The 19,813-nt window shown below is 46.6% G+C and overlaps 1 protein-coding gene across 1 annotated transcript in view; it reads left to right on the top strand.

The window, feature by feature from the left end:
- Positions 1-3,510: 3,510 nt before the first annotated feature.
- Positions 3,511-19,813, top strand: part of UBAC2 (UBA domain containing 2) — a 153,489-nt gene continuing 137,186 nt past the window's right edge. Inside the window, exons 1-2 of the mRNA XM_040991542.1 lie at positions 3,511-3,568; positions 3,920-4,204. Of these exons, the coding sequence (XP_040847476.1) occupies positions 3,511-3,568; positions 3,920-4,204 (343 nt within the window). The remainder of the gene's footprint in view (positions 3,569-3,919; positions 4,205-19,813) is intronic.

Genomic DNA, 19,813 nt, shown 5'->3' with positions numbered 1-19,813 from the left:
GGTGTGCTGGTACCACCCCGTTCTAGTCCCGGCTATTCCATCTCCCCGCTCACACACCTGAGAAAGCACCAGAGGATGGCCAAAGTGCTTGGTCCCCTGAGCTCATGTGGGAGACATAGAAGAAGTGCCTGACTCCTGGCCCAGCCCTAGTCGTTGCTGTCATTTGGGGAGTGACCCATCGTCTAGTAGATCCCTGTCTCTCTTCCTCCCTGTTTTTCTCCCCCTTTAATTCTGTGATTCTTTCATTCAAAAAGAAAAAAGGACAGGGATCAGAATAATCCTACTTGTGTACAAACACACAGGTTCTAGCCATTGGTTATATTAGGCAGTGGGGCAAGTTGGTCAAATTAAGAGAATTAAAAGCTTCTGTCTCCTATTTCTAGGTCAAATACCTCATGCACCTGACTTGTAACTTGGAATAATATCTAAGAATCCATTGTCTTTATGTCACATTATATCAGAATGCCATAATATTTTGTCATATTTTAGCACGACTTAATGACATACGTCTGTTCAAATGATTCTCAATCCTAGGAAACCCAACTCTCTTTTCTACTAAACAGTCTGTAGTTCTGCTTTTAATATCCTAAATAAGGAACCAGCGTTATGACGTGATAGGTTAAGCCACTGCCTGAAATGCTGGCTAGCCACAGAGGCTCTGTCTCCAGTGCAGAGACACTGGGAAAGAAGTAAAGGATGGCCCAAGCTTTTGGACCCCTACTGCCCACATGCAAGACCTGAAAGAAGCTCCCGGCTTCAGCCTGGTCCAGCCCTGGCTTTGCAGCTGTTCGGGGAGAGAGCCAGTGGGTACAAGATCTCCCTTTTAAATAAATAAATCTTTATTAAAATATTCTAAATGGAACTGAGAGAAAACATGTTACACATAATTTTAATAATTCATATAACACTTTGATACAAAGAAGAAATGTGAATTACAAATGATATATCTTTCCATCTGTTGGTGTCAAGGGTGATGACACTAGAAGACACAACCCCTGCATCCATCTGCAGAAACACTTGTGTGCAAAAGAAGGTGATGAGAAATCTTGGCACATGCAATTATGGAAAAGTGTGGCGGATGTGCCTCGCAGAATAAACCTAGCATAGCAGGGGCCAGTCCAGGTCTGGCACCAGCAGACTAGATGGATTTGCAGGTGATGTGAGAAAGGGGAACAACTTGAACTTGGCCTCCAACACAGAATAGAGGTGAGACTTGAGGGCGTCTGTTAGAGACGCTGGGCTCTGGATGGGTGGTTGGAAACTACTCTTCATGCTTTCAAAGGGTGGTGGTGCCAGGTCATGGAAAGCTGCCTCCTGTTCTGAAACCCAATCATCTAAGAGGGGCCACAGCCCATCTCAAGAACATAGAAAGACCCTGGAGACCACATCTGTTTTTGCCATCAGAGAGGAAACATGAGTGAGAGAACGTTTCAGACAAATGGTGTGGTAGACATAACTAAAGTGTGCACAGGAGGAAGACTGAAAAAAAAATCCACCCACAATATAACTCACCACACGTAATTTCCTCAGTCTGGTTCTCTGATCAACGTGCAAACACGAGAAGCATCTCCCGGTGAGATGTTGTGTGGGCTGCTCCTTGCCTCCACGCCTCTATCATGCCTCAGCATCCTCTCCCACCGCGGCCTGTGGCCTCGCCGCCCCACTCATTCACAGGGCTGACTGGATGTGGTGGGGACCTGTCACCTAACCTCAGTGGCTGATGGCAGTGAGTGCACAAACGCTCCCTCGCCCTTTGGGAGGTTGATCCTGGGACCCTGGGACCCTGGGAGCAAACCCTGGTTGCATTCAGGGTGAGTCTGTGGGATGGCTCATCTCCAGGGGCTTCCATTAGTGTTTCTTAGCATCAACTACTAGTGCCCAAACTACTAGTGCCATCAAAGACTTGCTCTCACAGTTGATTTTTGGAGAGATCCAAACAGAAACAGACAATAAAAATATGAAAAAAGTTTTAAATTGTATTCATAAAATAATATTCTGGTTCTGTGGAAAGCAATCTCAAGTGGTCGGTTTAATTTTCTTGCTTTTGCAGCAGCAGTCCTGCTGCAGCGAAAGCTATTTCCACTTGTATGTGCTGCTGGAAATAACGTAATAAATATCATGACTCCCATTTTAAAGGAGGATGATTCCTTAGCAGATGCCAACATTTTGTACAACTAAATAATTCTTTGATACCCCCAGACATGTTTTAGCTCGATTAACATTCCCTGTAACCATTAGCCAATATGTTGCATCATCTTCAAGTGGATTAATCACCCATTCTGATGTTATAAATTGATATTCTTTTCTAGGTCCAGACATTGCTTTTCAGCATTAACATGAGCAGTATAGCCTCAACTCAGCCTCCTTAGAACCAGCCTTATCCACTATGGAACTGGGGAAATTCCTTACAAGCAGACATCTTTCAAAATGACTAAATCCACTGAAAAATCTTACAATTACTTTTTCTTTAATATCAGTCTCATTGCTTGCAGTTGAAGGATTTCATTTAATATTTCTGACATATATGAAATATGTCAATTAATTTCATAATAATTTGATATCATAAATTGATTAAAAAGTCAGGAAAGCTGCTGCCTGCCTGAAACACCATCCTTCCACGAGTGATGGTCCATGTCCTGGCTGCCCACGTGCACCTGTCACAGTTCCTTCTGTGCCGCGAGGACTCCTGACACTCCTGGGTTTGCTTACTCACCACACTGAAACTTCCCACTGTATCTTTCAGCTTGAACTAATTGTTTATCATTTGTGCATTTCTGTCTAACCTCAGCAATGGTCAAGTGGAAGGTGCTGGTTGACAGGGCCCAGCAGGTCTTCCCCCAGCACTGTGCAAAGCGCCACGACTCACCCACCCGTGAACACCGCGGAAAAACACTGTGTTCACAGCGCTATGAAAACAGCCTTGCCTTTTGACCTATATGCTGTATGGATCAGAGACCCCATCCACGACTTTGAGGGTCCCTGTTCTATGCAGGCTATAGTTTTTTTCCCCCTTCACCAACTACTTCTGCAAACATAAAGAACTGTTTCCCTTAAAAAAAAAAAAAAAACTCAATTGAACTAACCTGCTAAATATAATGTGCATTTAAAGCCTGTGAAAAGACTTTACAAATAAAGTCTGAAGAATGAAACATTTTTTTTTGTTTGTTTTTTTCTTCCTTCTAGGTCTTTTCCGTGTGACTGCTTGGGTCCTTAGAACTTCTGAGGGCGCAGGGATGTTTATTCATGAAAGAATTTGATTTACACTCGCCAAGTTTTTTTTTTTTTAACCAGTTCTGTACATTCGCAGCCCTGTCCTCTTGAAATAGCCACGCTCGGTAGTTACTTTCTCCCTAAACTATTCTTTGAAAATGTTTTTGAAACGATTGTACCGCAAAGCTTTCAGACATTTTTAAGAACTGAGAATGGACTTGAGCAAAGAATAATTTCATTCTTCAGTGGAAAAAAAAACAAAAGCAAACAAACAAAAAAAACCGAAGCAGCCCACAGGAGATGGGTCCCTCAGCACGACTTGTCCCGGCCGCGACAACTCGGACCATACTGAAGACTGGTGTGGGACTCGCGCTGAGACCAACGTGGGGATAAAGGGGACAGCTGGACGGGCCCGCGGCCACTCAGAAGCGCCCAGCCGGTACCCTCATCTGTACAGCCGCGTCCAAGACTTCTCGGACCCTCCAAAACACCGCAATCCGAGACGACTGTCCACCGTCCCGCGGGCAGCGCGACGCCGGGGTTGTTTGGAAAGACTGAGCATGCGTGGGACGCGCCGAGTGTCCCATGTGAGGGAACGTTCGGGACCGTGAACCCTCCGTGCCCACCGCGGCTCCTCAGGGTGTGGGCAGCGCCGCTTCGCTCCCAGGGATTATCTCTCAGTCCTAGCGCAAGCCTTTTGTAAACACAGGGCGCGGCCGTCGGAAAATCCAGGGAGGCAGATTCCTCCGAAGCCAGACGCACTTCCCCTCCCCAGCAGGAAGGGAGGGTGCAGGCCGGTGGGCGCGTCAGCTGGCCGCGCACGCGCAGTCCCGCAGGCGTGCCCCAGAGTGGCCTCGCCGCGCCGGGTTCTCGAAGCGCCGGGAGTGCGCCTGCGCGGTAGCTCGCCACCTCCGGGTTCCCCTCCCCCTGGCGCCCCGCGGGGGCTCCGAGCCCGGCGGGACCATGTTCACCAGCACCGGCTCCAGTGGGCTTTGTGAGTACTAGCCGCCGCCGTCCTGGCTGCCCCTGAGCCCTTGCTTGAGGAGGTTGGGGGGCAAGCCGAGACCCCCCGCCCCGGCTTCAAGGAAGTGGGCGGGCCGACCCTCCACATCCCCGCGCCTGTCCGTACCTCTAAGTAGTTCGTGGCCTTGGAGGGGGTGGGCGGGCAGTGGACACCTCCCCCACCGGAGCCTCGAGGGTGAACGGGCACCAAGTCTGGCCCCCCGAATCGTGACCCTCGCCCTCACCCCCTGAGGATCGAGGATAAGGAGCCCAGGGGCTGCTGGAGGCAGGCTGGGCAGTTGGGAGCAGGCTGATACCCCGATGTTGTCGTGTCCCGGCCCACTTCTGCCCTTTGGGGCGCTTGTGGAAGGGCAGAAGGGGAGGCCGACCAGCTACAGGCGATGCTGGGAGCCTGCTCCCTCTTTCTCGGTCACTTTCTCCATTCATTGAGGCTCCCGACATGCAAATTACAACCGCCTCTGGAGCGGACCTCTCGATTTCATCACTCAGTTTCTTAACCCCCGGAGCTTAATCCCTGAGGAGCTTTCGGCTCACCAGTGGAGAGAAAAAGAAAAAAAAAAGTTGGGGAAATTCGTTTGGCCGAGAGCGCAGGCTCTGCTGCCACTTGTCGCCGTGGCCCTTGGAGGGGCCTCGGTGGTGGACAGCGACAGGGGACCACTGGCAACTCCTGGGTTTACTTGACTTTGGGGCTAGCCGACAAGGTTAGCCAGTTGCCCCGAGAGTCGGCTCTGTTGCAGCCGCAATTCCAGCGGCTGTGTTTGCAGAGCAATGGTTTCTGTCACTGGTTCATCACTGTTGGTACCGAGTATCTCTAGACGTGTGAAGTGGATGTGGCGGGAATACCGAAACTTCTGGCGTTCCTCCGCAGAGAAGGCCTGTTGTGGATGTTGTGATTGTGTTGTCCGTATCTCAAGAACACGTGCCATTTGCCCAGAAGGTGTTGGTGTCAAGAGCCACCAGTGTAGGTTTTAGATTTAATTCACTTCTCACGTTAGCGTTTCCCTGGTTCCATCATGATTCCGATTTATGGCACCTTGCGCAGGACGGTCCCACAGCATGGTACATCCGCTCAGTGAGTATAATCTCCATGGCAGCTTAGGATAAAAATCATTATGACTGTTGATGAAGTTGATGCTTCAACTCTCATTCTTTTTCAAAATACATATATAAAATGAAAATAAAAACATTAATCTGTTAATTGGTTACTAGTGTAGTAGTCATTAGAGTGCATTGGCTAAGTATACTCTGAGGAAGGTAATATTTTGTCAGCTAGGGCACTGTTTATATTTTATATTCATTCCCTGTTGTGACTGTTGAACTCTGGGGACCAGTTTACTGCCCAGAGAGAGGACTAGGCTGCCAGGACCCCTTCCTTCAGCCATCCTGTCCTGTTTCTGTAGTAAATGTAAGTGTAGCTTGTGCTCATTCAACACGTATTTTGGGAATCTTTGAGTATATTTAAAAAGTTAGTAGAAAATGGGATTAAAAGATAAATTGGTCTGGGGAGGGCTGATGTGTGGTGTAGCAGTTAAAGCCATCACCTCTGATGCTGCATCTATTTTTTTTTTTAAGATTTATTTATTTGAAAGTCAGATATACAGAGAGGAGGAGAGACAGAGAGGAAAATCTTCCACCAGATGATTCACTCCCCAAGTAAGCTCAACAGCCGATGCTATGCTGGTCCGAAGCCAGGATCCAGGAACTTCTTCCGGGTATCCCACACAGGTGCAGGGTCCCAAGGCTTTGGGCCGTCCTCAACTGCTTTCCCGGGCCACAAGCAGGGAGCTGGATGGTAAGTGGAGCTGCCGGGACTAGAACCGGCGCCCATATGGGATCCTGGGGCGTTCAAGGAGAGGACTTTAGCCTCTAGGCCACGCCGCCAGGCCCACTGCATCTATTTTTTTGTTGTTGTTGTTAGAAAGGCAGATTTACAGAGAAGGTGATACAGAGAGAAAGATCTTCTATCTGCTGGTTCACTCCCCAAATGGCCACAACATGCCCAAAGCCAGGAGCCAGGAGCTTCTCTCAGGTCTCTCATATGGGTGCAGGGTCCCTAGGCCTTGGGCCATCCTCAATTGCTTTCCCAGGCCACAAGCAGGGAGCTGGATAGAAAGTGGTGCCTGGGACACAATCCAGCGCCCCTATGGGATAGTATGTGCAAGGTGAGGACTTTGCCACTGAGCCATTGCACTGGGCCTGCTGGGTCCATTTCTAATCCAGCTCCTTGCAAATGGGCTGGGAAAAGCAGCAGAAGTTGGCCTAAGTGTTTGGGCTCTTGTCATCCATGTGGGAGACTCGAATGAAGCTCCTGGCTCCTGGCTTTGACCTGGCACAGCCCTGGTTATTATGGCCATCTGGGGAGTGAAGCAGCATATGGAAGAATGCTCTTTCTTTGCCTTTCAAGTAAAGTACATTTTTAAAAAAGACAACTTGATTTTGGTACCAATCTCTTGAAATCTGTGTCTAGTTTTCTTCATAGAGCCCTTTTTTCATTAACTTTAGGAGGGCTTTTCATGCATGATTTTCAATTTTTGTTTCTTTTTTCCAGCATCAGCTTATCTTCTAATTCTACTTTCCAAGAACTTTCTGTCCTCCCCTTGGACTGTAGGCTGTGAACAAGAAACATGGTCACGAGCAAGCCTCGGCCAATTGTTCTGCATTATCTCTGCATTGGAATTTAGGCAGTTTTTTCCAGCCTGGTGACCCAGCAAGGGTGGTGGCAGCAGGTTCCTTGCTTTAAAATGTTTTCCTGGCAAAGTTACCCACTGAGAAGGAGGTAATTACCGTTCCATAAGAAGCTGTGTGGCCTTTGGTAAGTCCGCTTGCCTCTCTGAGTTCCCAAGGGAGAACACCTGTTGACCTCTGCCGTTTCTTCTACCTGCATATCTGCCATGCTCTGTGGCACGTAATGGTGCTTGCATGTTAAATTTGCTCTTCAGGATTCATCATTTTTCCTTTATTCAACAAGCATTTGTTACATACTTGTTAAACCACAGGGTAAGGGGGCGACAGGATAGGGGAGAGTTAGGAAGCGAGGGAAGCGGCAAAGGCTGGCCTGGAGTTCCGGTAGAGTGCTGGGCGGCTAGGACAATGGTATGAAGGAGTGTACCATATTCATTTGTTACAGAACCTCTGTGCAAAAGAAAGACAAATGAATTAAGGAGAAAGACACACTTAAGGCAGGATGCTTTTAAAAATGTTTCTTTTTCATTCTAAAAGTGAGATCAACCATGTGACAAAAAGGTGGAAAACAGAGCAAAACTATGGTTAGCATTTCAGGTAATTTTTTTCTCTGATGCATTTATGTTCTTCTTTTAAAACAGTGGATTTTTTTTAAAAAAGACTTATTTTTGTTAGAAAGGCAGATTTATAGAGAGAAGAGACATATCTTCTGCCTGCTAGTTCACTCCCTAAGCTGCCACAGCAGCTAGAGCTAAGCCGATCCGAAGTCAGGAGCCAGGAGCTTCTCCTGCATGGGTGCAGATCCCAGGGCCATTCTCCACTGCTTTTCCTGTCTACAAAAAGGGAGTTGGAAGGGAAGCGGGGCCACTGGGGTTCAAACTGGCGCCCGTATGGGATCCAGGCACATTTCAAGGCAAGGATGTTAGCCGCTACACACTGGGCCTAAAGTAATGGATTTTTTAAATTATGAAATGAACACATGTTCATCAGACAATCTTCTGAAATGCACAGCAGTGTCAGAAATAAAAATGTTTATTGTTTTCCAATGTAAAAGTGAATACTCTTAATACATAAGTAAAAATAAATTCAATATTATTTTGTAAGTTTGTTCAACAAAACCTTTTAACGTATAACCCTAATGACTCCCATTCTGTGTGGTTCTGTTTCTGTGACTTGTACACCAACATTTCCCCAGTAGGTTATGCCTGAAGAATTTTCTTTTCCCTGCTTCCTCCTGCCTCTTCCCCTGTTTATCTGTAACAGTATTCTGAGAGCATCTCAGTATTTTCAGGTATTCCTAAGAAGAGAAAGAGGCATTAGTGAGGTGTGTTACCTTGCAGTGACCAGTACGTGTTATTAAATTCCTACCCTACTGGGTTGTACCAGTTTAAGATTCTACCAGCAATTGAGCTGAAGGGAGAAAAGATTGCTTTACTTACGTTACTACAGTTAATATTTACCGCAGTCCTATGAGGGCAGTTTTTTTTTCTTTCCTCCATAAAGAAGTCTACTGTATTGCAACTCAGAAGGTAATTTGCCAAGATCACAAAGTTAGTATGTGCAGGAGCTGAGATAGGACCTAGATTTGTTTTCTTCTAAAGCATGTTTACTTTTTTTTCTACTGTTCATGCCACACAATCAGCGTAAAGTTAGTGCCCGTCACAGAAAATGGCAGCGGCAGTGTAAACCTTAGAACAAATCTAAGGGAAAAATGACTGTGAGGTAAATAAGCATTCCATGTGTCTCTGTGAAATCCTTTCCAGCATCTGGTAAATAAATGTGTTACTAATTTAGCTTACAGAAAAATCACATGTAAGCAGGTAACATGTATTACCTTGGTAAACCTCGGAACAACCCTGTGAGGCAGGTAAGGTTGTTCTCCCCAGTTTGCAGATGACAAAGTTGAGGTCCTGACATTGTAATGCTTTTTCTTTTAGATTTTTTTTTAAAGATTTATTTTTATTATTATTATTTTTTATTGGAAAGGCAGATATACAGAGAGGAGAGACAGAGAGGAAGATCTTCTATCTGATGATTCACTCCCCAAGTGAGTGCAACGGTCGATGCTATGCCGATCCGAAGCCAGGAGCCTCTTCCGGGTTTCCCACGTGGGTGCAGGGTCCCAAAGCCTTGGGCCGTCCTTGACTGCTTTCCTGGGCCACAGGCAGGGAGCTGGAAGGGAAGCAGGGCCGCCGGGATAGAACCGGCGCCCATATGGGATCCCGGGCGTGCAAGGTGAAGACCTTAACCACTGCGCCACCGCGCCAGGCCCATATTTTAGATTTTTTTAAAAAAAGATTTATTTATTTATTTTATTGGAAATTTAGATATACAGAGAGAAGGAGAGACAGAGAGGAAGATCTTCTGTCTGGCTGGAGCTGAGCTGATTTGAAGCCAGGAAGCAGTAGCTTCTTCTAGGTCTTCCACATGGGTGCAGGGTCCCAAGCTTTAGGCCATCCTCTACTGTTTTCCCAGGCCACAAGCAGGGAACTGGATGGGAAGTGGAGCTGCCGGGATTAGAACTGGTGTCATATGGGATCCCGGCATGTGCAAGGTGAGGACTTTAGCCACTAGGCCACGCCGCTGGGCGGTGATGCCTTTTCTTAAGGTCATAATGAGCAAGGGGTTGGGCTGGAAGGTGAATCCAGCCTGGTTGCATTTTCTCTGTTGCACACGTATGCTTCTCAGCTTTCAAGATGTTTGCCTCCTCTGCCCTCTTCGTGCCTGGGTCTCTGTGGGCTACTTGTGGCTCAGGCCAGGGCCACGGCTTGGGTGCCAGTCCCTGACCGCTGCTTCCCTGCCCTTGAGGCAGCTGCAGCTGTCTGCATGCCTACTCTGCCAGATTCCTGCTGCTGACCATCAGCCCACAAGTCTTCTCTTTCTTCCTGCAGCAGAACCAAGACCCAGTGTGCATCCAGAAGTGATATGTCCTAATTGGGCTATTTTTGTCTCAGCTGGTGTCTTAGTTATTTTTATTTGTTTGCTCCTTTTTTCCTTTTCCCTTAACCAAGTAGGTATCTTCCTTCTCCAACATTATTTCTGTTTGTCTTATTATGAAACTGAGACACACTGTTATAAAACTAGAAGCATTAGGAGTGGGTGTTGGACCCCAGCTGTGAAGACCCCAGCTGGGTCTGGGTGGGATTCCTCTCTGCTTCCCCAGCATCCTGCTGGTGCACACCTCTGAGGGAAGTGGCGATGACTCAGGGAGTCGGGTTTTTTTCAGCTGCTTGGCAGGCCTGGATCGAATCTTGGGCTCCTGGTTTGGGCCCTGGTGTTGTGGACATCTTAAAGAGCAAACCAACAAGCAGGAGCATTCTCTTAATCTCTCTCTGGTTTTCAAATACACAGATGAATAGAAAAAAAAATTTAAATTATGAAAATGCATAAGATGGACAACTAATCTCACCAAATAACCATTGTTGATAGTTTAGTGTTCATTCTTCCAAACCTTTTGCATGCGTTTGCTTAGTTTTAATTTTCTCTCTGCAACACACACACACACACACACTTAAAATTGACCTATTTATCTGGAAGATTTTGAGACAGATTGAGCTGCACTGGTTCAATCCCCAAATACCTACAACAGTTGAGGCTGGGTCGGGTCGAAGCCAGACCCAGGAACTCCATTTGGGTCAGCTGCAGGATGACAGGGACCAGGTTTTCTGCTGCCTCCAGGAACACATTAGAAGGAACCTGGGTTGGAGATAGAGCCTTGACTCAAACCCGAGGAATGTGGATGTGGGCATCCCAAGTAGTGGCTTAACATGCTGTGCCATGATGCTTGCGCCTGTCGTTTTAAATAGCAGAGAGAATCTTTATTTTCTGGCTTATCAAAATTTTGACATAATGAGTAGATTCCAATGTGAACGTGAGAAATTATCCCAGGAATCTGTATACCTGTTGGGTACTACTTGTTAATTTACATGTGTGTTACACGTGGGTGTGTGCTATGCTTGCAGGCTGTTCTGTAATGGTAACTAGACCTTCCAGGCTTTGTCCACAGGTTGATTTTATGTTGGAAAATCGAAACCAGCAGCCACACTATTGTTACTGCAGTTGTCCTTACTGTGGGCCAGGCTGTGTGATCGGAGTTGGACTTGTAGGAGTCAGAGCTCGGGGCCTCGGTGCTGCTTCTTGGGGCGTCTTGATTTTCTTTGGTCGTTCTCTGCTACTTCAGGTTCGCAGCAGCTCTAGCTGTTCCTTGAGTGATGCATCTGTGTTCTTCCCTCCCTTCCTTCCTTTATTCCCTCCCATTCCCTCTCCTCTCCTTCCCTCTCATCCCCTTTCCTCTTTTCTCTTTCCTCTCCTCCTTTCTCTTGCAATCTCCTGAAGTCTAATTTTTTTTTTTTTTCATTTGGAGGACATAGGTGGCGAACTTCTGGGTCTCTGTCTGGCAATTCTTGTGTGGTACTGAGTAGCTGGATCCACAGGTGCCAACTGTGGGGCTCCTCTTTGTTTGTGGCTGGACCTTTTTGCTTAACAGACCTTAACTTGCATGACAGGGCCGTGTGCAGGCTCTGCTCACAGTTGCAGATGCTGGGAATAGGCTGGTTTTCATATAGCAGTACAAGGTGCAGAGTGGGGTGCTGGCAACAAGCCAAGCCTTATGGGCAGCACCTCCTGCTATCAGTGGGCGTGGCTCTTACATGCATTTTACTCCTGAGTGAAGCTGCTCTTCTTAGAACCATCCTCTTCCTCTTTTTGCCACTTCACCTTTATTGGAGTATGTTAAAAATAATATATTTATTTATTTGAAAGGGAGACTGATACAGGAAGAGACAGAGTCAGATCCTCCATCTGCTGGTTGACTCTCCAAATGGCCAGGACAACTGAGGCTGGACTAGGCCGAAGCTGGAACTCCATCCGTATCTCCCATGTGGTGGGCAGCAGGGACTGAAATACTTGGGCCATCTTCTGCTGCTTTCCAAGGCACATTATCAGGGATCTGGAGCACAAGCGGAGCAGCTGAGACTGGGACCATTTCTGATATTGGATGCTTGCATGGCAGGTGGTGAAGGCCTGTGTGCCACAAAGCAGGCCCCTGTGTCTGTGATTTGATGTCATCCCAAACTCTCTTCTAATGTCTTTCAGACTTTTGGTGCCCTCAATACCCTGTCAGCAAATTGTCCTACCTCCCTTGCAGAATGTTTTGTCTTGGGTGGACTTGGTCTCTTTCCTTCTGAGGTATTTATGGTTAAGAGTGAGTTTGTGGGAGGGTTTGGTTGGAGGACTGACTGGCCTTGCTTGGTGGTGCTTACTTGGCTGCAGGCGACTTCATCCTGAGTGTGATCCCAGCAGTAAACGTATCTGAAGCAGGGGTGCAGCTCTTCTCGGCTCTGTCCTGCTGGTGTCAGAGAGGTCTCAGTGTGGTGCGCATCTGAAATACCTCTCCAGCAGCAGCCTGTTTCCCGTTGTAACAGCAAGCAGCCGCGTGTCTTTTTGTTAGAATTTACTAATGTTGTGTAAGTGTTGTGGGTTCTTTCTGTAGCTACCACCTTATGGTGGTGAAGTGACACTTGTTTTTTACTTACCATGACATTGTGATTTCCTTTAAAATAAATATGTAAATCATAGTACAACAATTTAAAGAATAGTAACCTGAAGTGGCTGGTACTGGGACATGGTCCTAACGGTGGTGTAGGGTAGGAGCGACCAGCCAATGAGAAGTGCTGCTCTGTGATCTGGTGCTGGCTGGTGTGTGGGATGTTGGGGTTTTGTGAAGTCACCCTGCTGTTTCATTGAGCCTATTTGACAATAGGCACGTTTTACAATGAATCTGGGTGTTTGAGGTTTCAGGGGTCTTGTGTCCCCTGTAACTGGTGGGGTTTCTCAGTATCAGTGGATGCAAATGCTTGGCAGCTCTGGTGCTCCATCTACTCTTAGGGGATTCTGGGGGGCCATGGGTAAAGTTGAGGCGTGCGGACAAGCCCTGGAGGTCATGCTCAGCCTCTGCCCCGGCAGATGTGTGTGTTCTTGGCCTGTGCTGGCACCCAGGTGGATGCGGTATGTGTTACAACCTGTGGAAGCAAGACCCCTGCTGCTCCTGGGGGCTCTCAGGCTCACTGCATCTCTGGCGGTCTGGCCCATCCCTGGTCTGTCATGAAGCAGTTAGCAGTAGCACTTGACTGCAGCTGGCCTGCAGCTCTCAGCTTCCTGAGGTCTCTGGTGAACTGGCTTTGTGTGATGAAAAGCTAGCCCCACAAGCTGTACTGCTCCAGGCAACCACCCTCACTCTCTGCCTCCATGCCCTAGCTGTGTTTCCTCTGGGTGGCTGTGGTGTTGGGGGGATGGGAGGAGTGAAGTTGGATTGAAGAGAAGAGAACTTGCTAGCAATTCAGAATTGGGGTTTGAGACCCTAGCCCAGCACTGTTCACTCTCTGCATGGCCCACACCTCAGTGTCCAGGCACACTGTTCCATGAACACCCCTGGGCAACGCTGCCACCTTGCCAGGAGCTTTCCCTGAGCCACAGGCTCCTGGGGCACTTGGCTCTACAGTACATTCTCTTGCCATTTATTTCCCATTTCTTCTCACATACAGCTTATTGTGCAGGTCCGGAGCTTTTTACAAACTTCCTAATCCACTTTGTCTGCATTGTCCTTACTGTGGAATGTCTTACCCCATATTTATGGTTAGCAGTCATGCCATTCTTACTCCTTTTAGGTTTAAAATCACTAGAATTGTGTTTCATGTGCAATGATTACATTTACCAATTGTAGCTTTTTATATTTAAGGAAAGGGTTGCTGTTGGTATGCAGAGTCCCTGGGAAGCATGAGCCTGACTAATATTGTGCACTGTCTCGGGACTGGAATAAAGGACAGGGGCCAAATGCCATCATTGGATCTTAGCAGGTGCACATGCTGTTCCCTGGCAGGAATATCTCGGTGTTCTGTGCTGTTTCTGGTTGCCTTTTAGATGTTATTCTTGCCTCCATTTTACTTGTGAAATACGTTTTTATACTTGAGCACAAGTCCTGGATTCTGCCATTTTTATTTCCTGGAAACTTTTGTAGCACTGTCCTAATAAAGTTTGTGACCCTTGGTACAGTAATGGGTGTTCATTGGCTGCTTCCCTGAGCTGGGCACCTTGCCTGCTTCTTTAGGGACCTGCCTGAGGAGCTGTCAGTGAGGAAGGTGCCCAGTGTCATTGAGTTTCGCTTGGTGCCTTAGGGACAGGAACTGATCGATGGATAGCATTCAGCATTTTGCAAGAGGTGTAACAAAATCAAACCTGGCATGGTGAATGTTTGTCAGAATGTGGTTAAGATGCTGCTTGAGATGCCTGCATCCCAAATCAGAGTATGTGGTTTGAGTCCCAGCTGTTGTGTCCCCATTGTGTCTTCTCGCTGATGCACGCGCCGTGCCTGAGAAGCAGTTCTTCCCATTCATGTGGGGGATGTGGAATGAGTTCCCAACTCCTGGCTTCAGCCTGTCCCAGCCCTGGCTGTTTTGAGCATTTGGGGAATGAACCAGCAAGTGGAAGATCTACATTTCTCTCTCCGTGTCTCTCTCTCTGTATCTACTTTTTAAATGAAATGAAGATTAAGAAATAATTTGGAAAAGAATGTTTCTCTTTGTCAAGAGCTATGATATAAGTTAAGATAAATCAAATAAATTTTGTACCTCAACTTCCTTGTGGTCTTTGGAAGTGACCACCAGGAGGCACTCATTCTACCCCCACCTGATCATAGGAGATGCCATTTTATTAGATTTTCTGCTAGCCGACTCAGAAACCAGAGGAGTGAATAGAGGAGTTAGAGGTGTTCCTTGTCGTGCCTGGCTTCCTTTGCTTTGGGGGACTTTGACCCTGGCTTCTGATTCAGTCCCTTTTTGATGAAAAGCTTGTAAGAGTTGCCTTATGAAACATCAAATGACCCCCTTCTTGTGGGACGCTGAGTTGTTTACAGAGTAAGTAGTCAGAGCTGGAAAAGGCAGGTCTGTGGTAGAATACAGTGGCCCCTCCTCTCATGGTGTGAACCACACTGGGTTTTTTTGACATGCCTGACTTGTGGGGGCAGGCAGAATTGGTGGGTTGCTGGTCCTCATCTGTCTTCAGCTAGAATGCGTCTGCAACAGCCTGCAGGGTTGAGCTTTGCAAAACCTGTGGTTACGGTCTTTACTGTGCCAAACATATTTTAATTCAGGTGAAATCCACATTGCACATGACTCACTGTTTCATTCTAATTGTGTTCAGGTTTGCAGTTCCTGGCTCCCATGTGTTGGTGTTGTATGGTTAATTCCAAGCACAGTCTAATTCCAGAGCTTTTCCTCAGCTCTACAATAAGCTGGGAGCCACTAAGTGGTCCCTCCCCCACCTCCCCCTGCTCTTTGTGACAGCCATCTCGCCACTTTGAATATGCATTTGTAAAATTTGGGCTCTGCATAGAAATGGAATTTGCGATATGTGGCCTTGTGAGTTTGGCTTCTTTTCCTGAGCATAGTGGTCTTGAGGTTCATCTAATGGTAACATTTATCAGGACTCCTCCTTTTCTGGCTGAATAATAGCCTGTTGTGTTGCTAGACCATGTTTTGTTTCCCAGTCCGTTTGCTGATGGTCTTTGGGTTGTTTCTGCCTTTGAGCTGTCATGATAATGCTGTGATGAACATTCATGTGCAGGGTTGTTTTGTTTTGTTGGAACATTTGTTTTCTGTTCTCTTGGGTTTATGTTTATGAGCGGAATTGCTGGAATGTATGGTTGTCTTATCATTGCTTTTAAAGATTTATTTATTTGTTTGAAAGGTAGAGTTACAAAGAGAGGGAGGGAAAGAAGGAAGGAGGGAAGAGTGAGAGTGATAACAAGAGCGAAAAACGAGAGCGAGCGTTAGAGAGAGAGGGGTCCTCATCCCTTGGTTCACCTCTCAAATGGCCACAACAGCCAAGGCTGGACCAGGCCAAAGTTGGGTGCCTCAGACTCCATCCAAGGCTCCCCCATGGGCTGCAGGGGCACAAAACTTGGGGCCATCTTCCATTGCTTTCCTAGGTGTGTTAGCAGAGCAGTCAGGACACAACTGACACTAAGAAGGGGGCTGGCACCGCAGGCCACAGTGCCTGTCCCTGCTTGACTTTTTGAGGAAACAGAAAATGTGCATTTTAAGTATTAAAATAGCTTATCACAGTTAATTGTTTTTCTATGGTCAGAGGAACAGGAATTGAAATTCCAGTTCTACTAGTAGCTGTGACCTTGGGAAAGTTAGCTAACTTTTATTAATCTCTTTCTTCACCCAGCCTTTTTGGGTAATTAATTCCTGCCTAAGGATCCCCTTAGGGATTTGCCGAGAGGGGATTACACGGGAAGTGCTTTTATTATTAGCACAGTACCTAACATCAAGTAACCCACTATTTTAAGATAATACAGTCACCCAAGCTTGATGGTATTCATTGCAACAAAGAAGTGACCCTGTACTTAAGTCATACAAGAGAGAAATAAGAAGAGGAGAATGACTAAAAATGAAATCTTCAATGTTAGTGTTTCCTCTATTTTAAAAAATTTTTGAAAAAGTTACTTACTTGAACACTGAGTGATAAAGAGGGAGAGAGGAAGAGAGGGTGAGGAAGACATAGATCTTCCATCCTGATTCATTCCTTAATTGACTGCAGGGCTAGGGCTGGCCTAGGTTGAAGCCAGGAGCCTTAAACACTGGTCTCTCACTGGCTGGCAGGGGGCAGGGACCCAAGCATTTGGGCCATCTTCTGCTTTCCCAGGTATGTTAGCAGGCAGTTGGTTTCAAAGAGGAGCAGCTGGGACTCAAACTAGTATTCCAGTGTGGGATGCCAACATAACTCACTGTGCTACAACACAGGCCCCAAACTTTGGCATTTTACATTATTTTTGCTATAGAGGTTTTGCAGTTTTACTCTTAGATTAGTCCATGGTGTGTTACTCTCCGAATTTGTAGCAACCTTGCTTTGAAAGATGGAAGGGCCTCTTGCAGAGAAGTGACTTAGCTTTCCTTCTGCTCATGGCTTAGACTCCCTATATCTGACTCTGTTGGCAAAAAGGCAGGAAGAATGGTAGTAAATGGTCTCATCTCAACATGTAAGCCTTTTGCTTGAATTAGCAAACTAAAAATATTTATAGTTGTTTGACTAGATTTTTAGAAAAAAAATTCAATTCTTATACAAGCAATATCAGCTTCTTGTATGATTCTTAATATTTTCATACTTTCAAAAACATACTCAGGGCTGGTGTTGTCACATAGTGGGTAAAGCTGCTGCCTACCATGCTGGCATCCCATATAGGCACCAGTTAAAGTCTGGCTTCTCCACTTTCAGTCCAGCTCCTTGCCAATATACCTGGGAAGAATGCAGGGCACTGCCCAAGTGCTTGGACCCCTGCGCGGGGCAGACCTGTATGCATCCCCTAGTTCTTGACCTATCTCTGACTTAGCCATTTGGGGAGTGGCCAATGGATGAAGATCTCTTTCTGTCTTTTTCTCCTTCTCTCTTTGTAACTCCGCCTTTCAAATAAATAAATCTTTACAAAATATACTTATGTGTTTTATGATAAAAGGTATTATATGATAATATCACTAGGAATATTTTATACTTTCTATTTAGGAGTATTTTTCTAAATCAGGGCATATTTTTCTAACCTATTTTTAAAAGATTTATTTACTTACTTATTTATTTATTGGAAAGTTAGATTTGCAGAGAGTAGAGACAGAAAGATGTTCCGTCTGCTGTTTCACTCCCCAAATGGCTGCAGCAGCCAGCGGTGACCCTATCTGAAGCCAGGAGCCAGGAATTTATTCTAGGTATACCATGCAGGTACAGGGTCCCAAGACTTTGAGTTGTCCTTGACTGCTTTCCCAGGCCACAAGCAGGGATCTGGATGGGAAGTGGAGCAGCTAGGGTATGGACTGGTGCCCATATGGGATACCAGTGCATGCAGTCTTCTTATATCCCCATTTATAGTTACATTTGCTTTTGTTATACAGGGCACCTGTTTGACTTCTGTTAGTGCAGTTTGTGAGTCTATGTATCTTTCTCCTGAACTCCACCTTGCAGGTTACAATCCCTTTGTGGAGTTGTATGGCAGTGCAGCATGCAGCACAGTTGTATCTGTGGTTGATGCTCATGTTTATCCTGGTTCTGCCTGGGTGTCTTTCTAGCCATGATGTCAGACAGGTGTCCTGTCCCACATGCACAGACTCAGTTCTTTTTCAAAGGTTTATTTTTATTGCAATGTCAGATATACAGAGAGGAGGAGAGACAGAGAAGAAGTTCTTTTATCAGTGATTCACTCCCCAAGTGGCTGCAGTGGCTGGAGTTGAGCCAATCCAAAGCTAGGAGCTGAAACTTCTTCCAGGTCTCCCAGACAGGTGCAGGATCCCAAGACTTTGGGCTGTCCTCAGCTGCTTTCCATGTCCATAAACAGGGAGCTGGAAGGGAAGTGGAGCAGCCAGAACACAAACTGGTGCCCCTATGTGATGCTTGTGCTTGCAATCAGAGTAGCTAAATAAGCCATTGTGCTGGCCCCAAATTGTGGCTTTCCCAGGAGAATCCTGGCGAGGAAGCAGTGAAACCAGTGGCTACCGTGAGGTGAAAGTGGTGCAGCAAAGAGCAGTCAGGAGCAAAGGTCATGGCCACCATTTTGGGGAATCTCAGGGTATTTGGCTTGTTGACTCTATAGAGCCAAGGAACAATGACACTTGTTTATTAGGAAGGTTATTATTATTATTATTTTTAAAGATTTATTATTTTTATTGGAAAGGCGGATATACAGAGAGGAGAGACAGAGAGGAAGATCTTCCGTCAATTGATTCACTCCCCAGGCGGCCACAACGGCTGGAGCTGAGCCAAACCGAAACCAGGAGCCTCTTCCAGGTCTCCCACGCGGGTGCAGGGTCCCAAAGCTTTGGGCCGTCCTCGACTGCTTTCCCAGGCCACAGGCAGGGAGCTGGATGGGAAGCAGGGCTGCCGGGATTAGAACCGGCACCCATATGGGATCCTGGGTGTGCAAGGCGAGGACCTTAACCACTGCACTATTGCACCGGGCCCTATTATTATTTTTGTTTTGAGAAAGTCAGCTGCAGCATTAGCAGAAAAAGCTAGAATGCTTTCTTAGAGGTCTTTGCTGCGGTGACAATGGTCCTGCTCAATCCTTCTGTCAGGCAGTCATTGGGTAGCCACCTTCCAGTCCTGCTTGGGCTTCTTTTGCATCCCCAGTCTTAACCATTCTGGAAAAGGCATTCCTCTCCTTTAGTGAAGAACATTTAAAAAGCTGATGCCATGGGGCTGGTCTGCCAGTGGCTTAGTTCTTCAGGGATGAACTCAAGGGCTGGTGTCATCACCTGCCCGTGATGAAACACATGTTCAGAAAACTTTTATTTTCAGGTTTAATTCCACTTTCCATAAACTTTTTAAAGTTTCTTGGTACATGCCAAGTTTCTTGGCATTCTAGGTATGGGAGTGTAGCAGGGAGGTAGACAGATAATGACCATGCCTTCATAGGGTTGACGTTATCATGCAGGAGATGGACAGATAAGTGAATAGAGAATCCTTTTTCACATGTTTAAACATTCATTTTGTTTATTGAGAGAGAATGTGTGTGTGAGACAGAGAAATAACCCCTCATTGGCCAGTTCTCTATCTAGATGGCCAGGAGCTGAGAATTCCATCTGAGTCACTGTGTTGGTGGCCGAGACCCAAAACTTGAGCCACCTTCTGCCCTCTTCTCTCCCTTCCTCCCAGGATGTGCATTAGCAAGACATTGGAACATTCTGATAGGGGATGCTGGCATCCCACCTGATGTCCTAACTGACCACTGTGCAAGCACCAGCCTCAAGAGTTCTCAGATGATGAAACATGCTGTGAAGCAAAGCAGGGTGGGCTCAAGGACAGTGAGGGGAGTCATGGAAGACTGCTCTGAGGGAAATGAGCCAGATGTGGGACC

The sequence above is a fragment of the Ochotona curzoniae genome, unplaced genomic scaffold (assembly GCF_017591425.1).
Source record: "Ochotona curzoniae isolate NIBS_2020 unplaced genomic scaffold, NIBS_Ocur_1.0 contig_64, whole genome shotgun sequence".
In the NCBI taxonomy this organism is placed as follows: domain Eukaryota; kingdom Metazoa; phylum Chordata; class Mammalia; order Lagomorpha; family Ochotonidae; genus Ochotona; species Ochotona curzoniae.
Note: the sequence above shows the minus strand (reverse complement) of the source record. Positions and strands in the feature narration are given on the sequence as shown.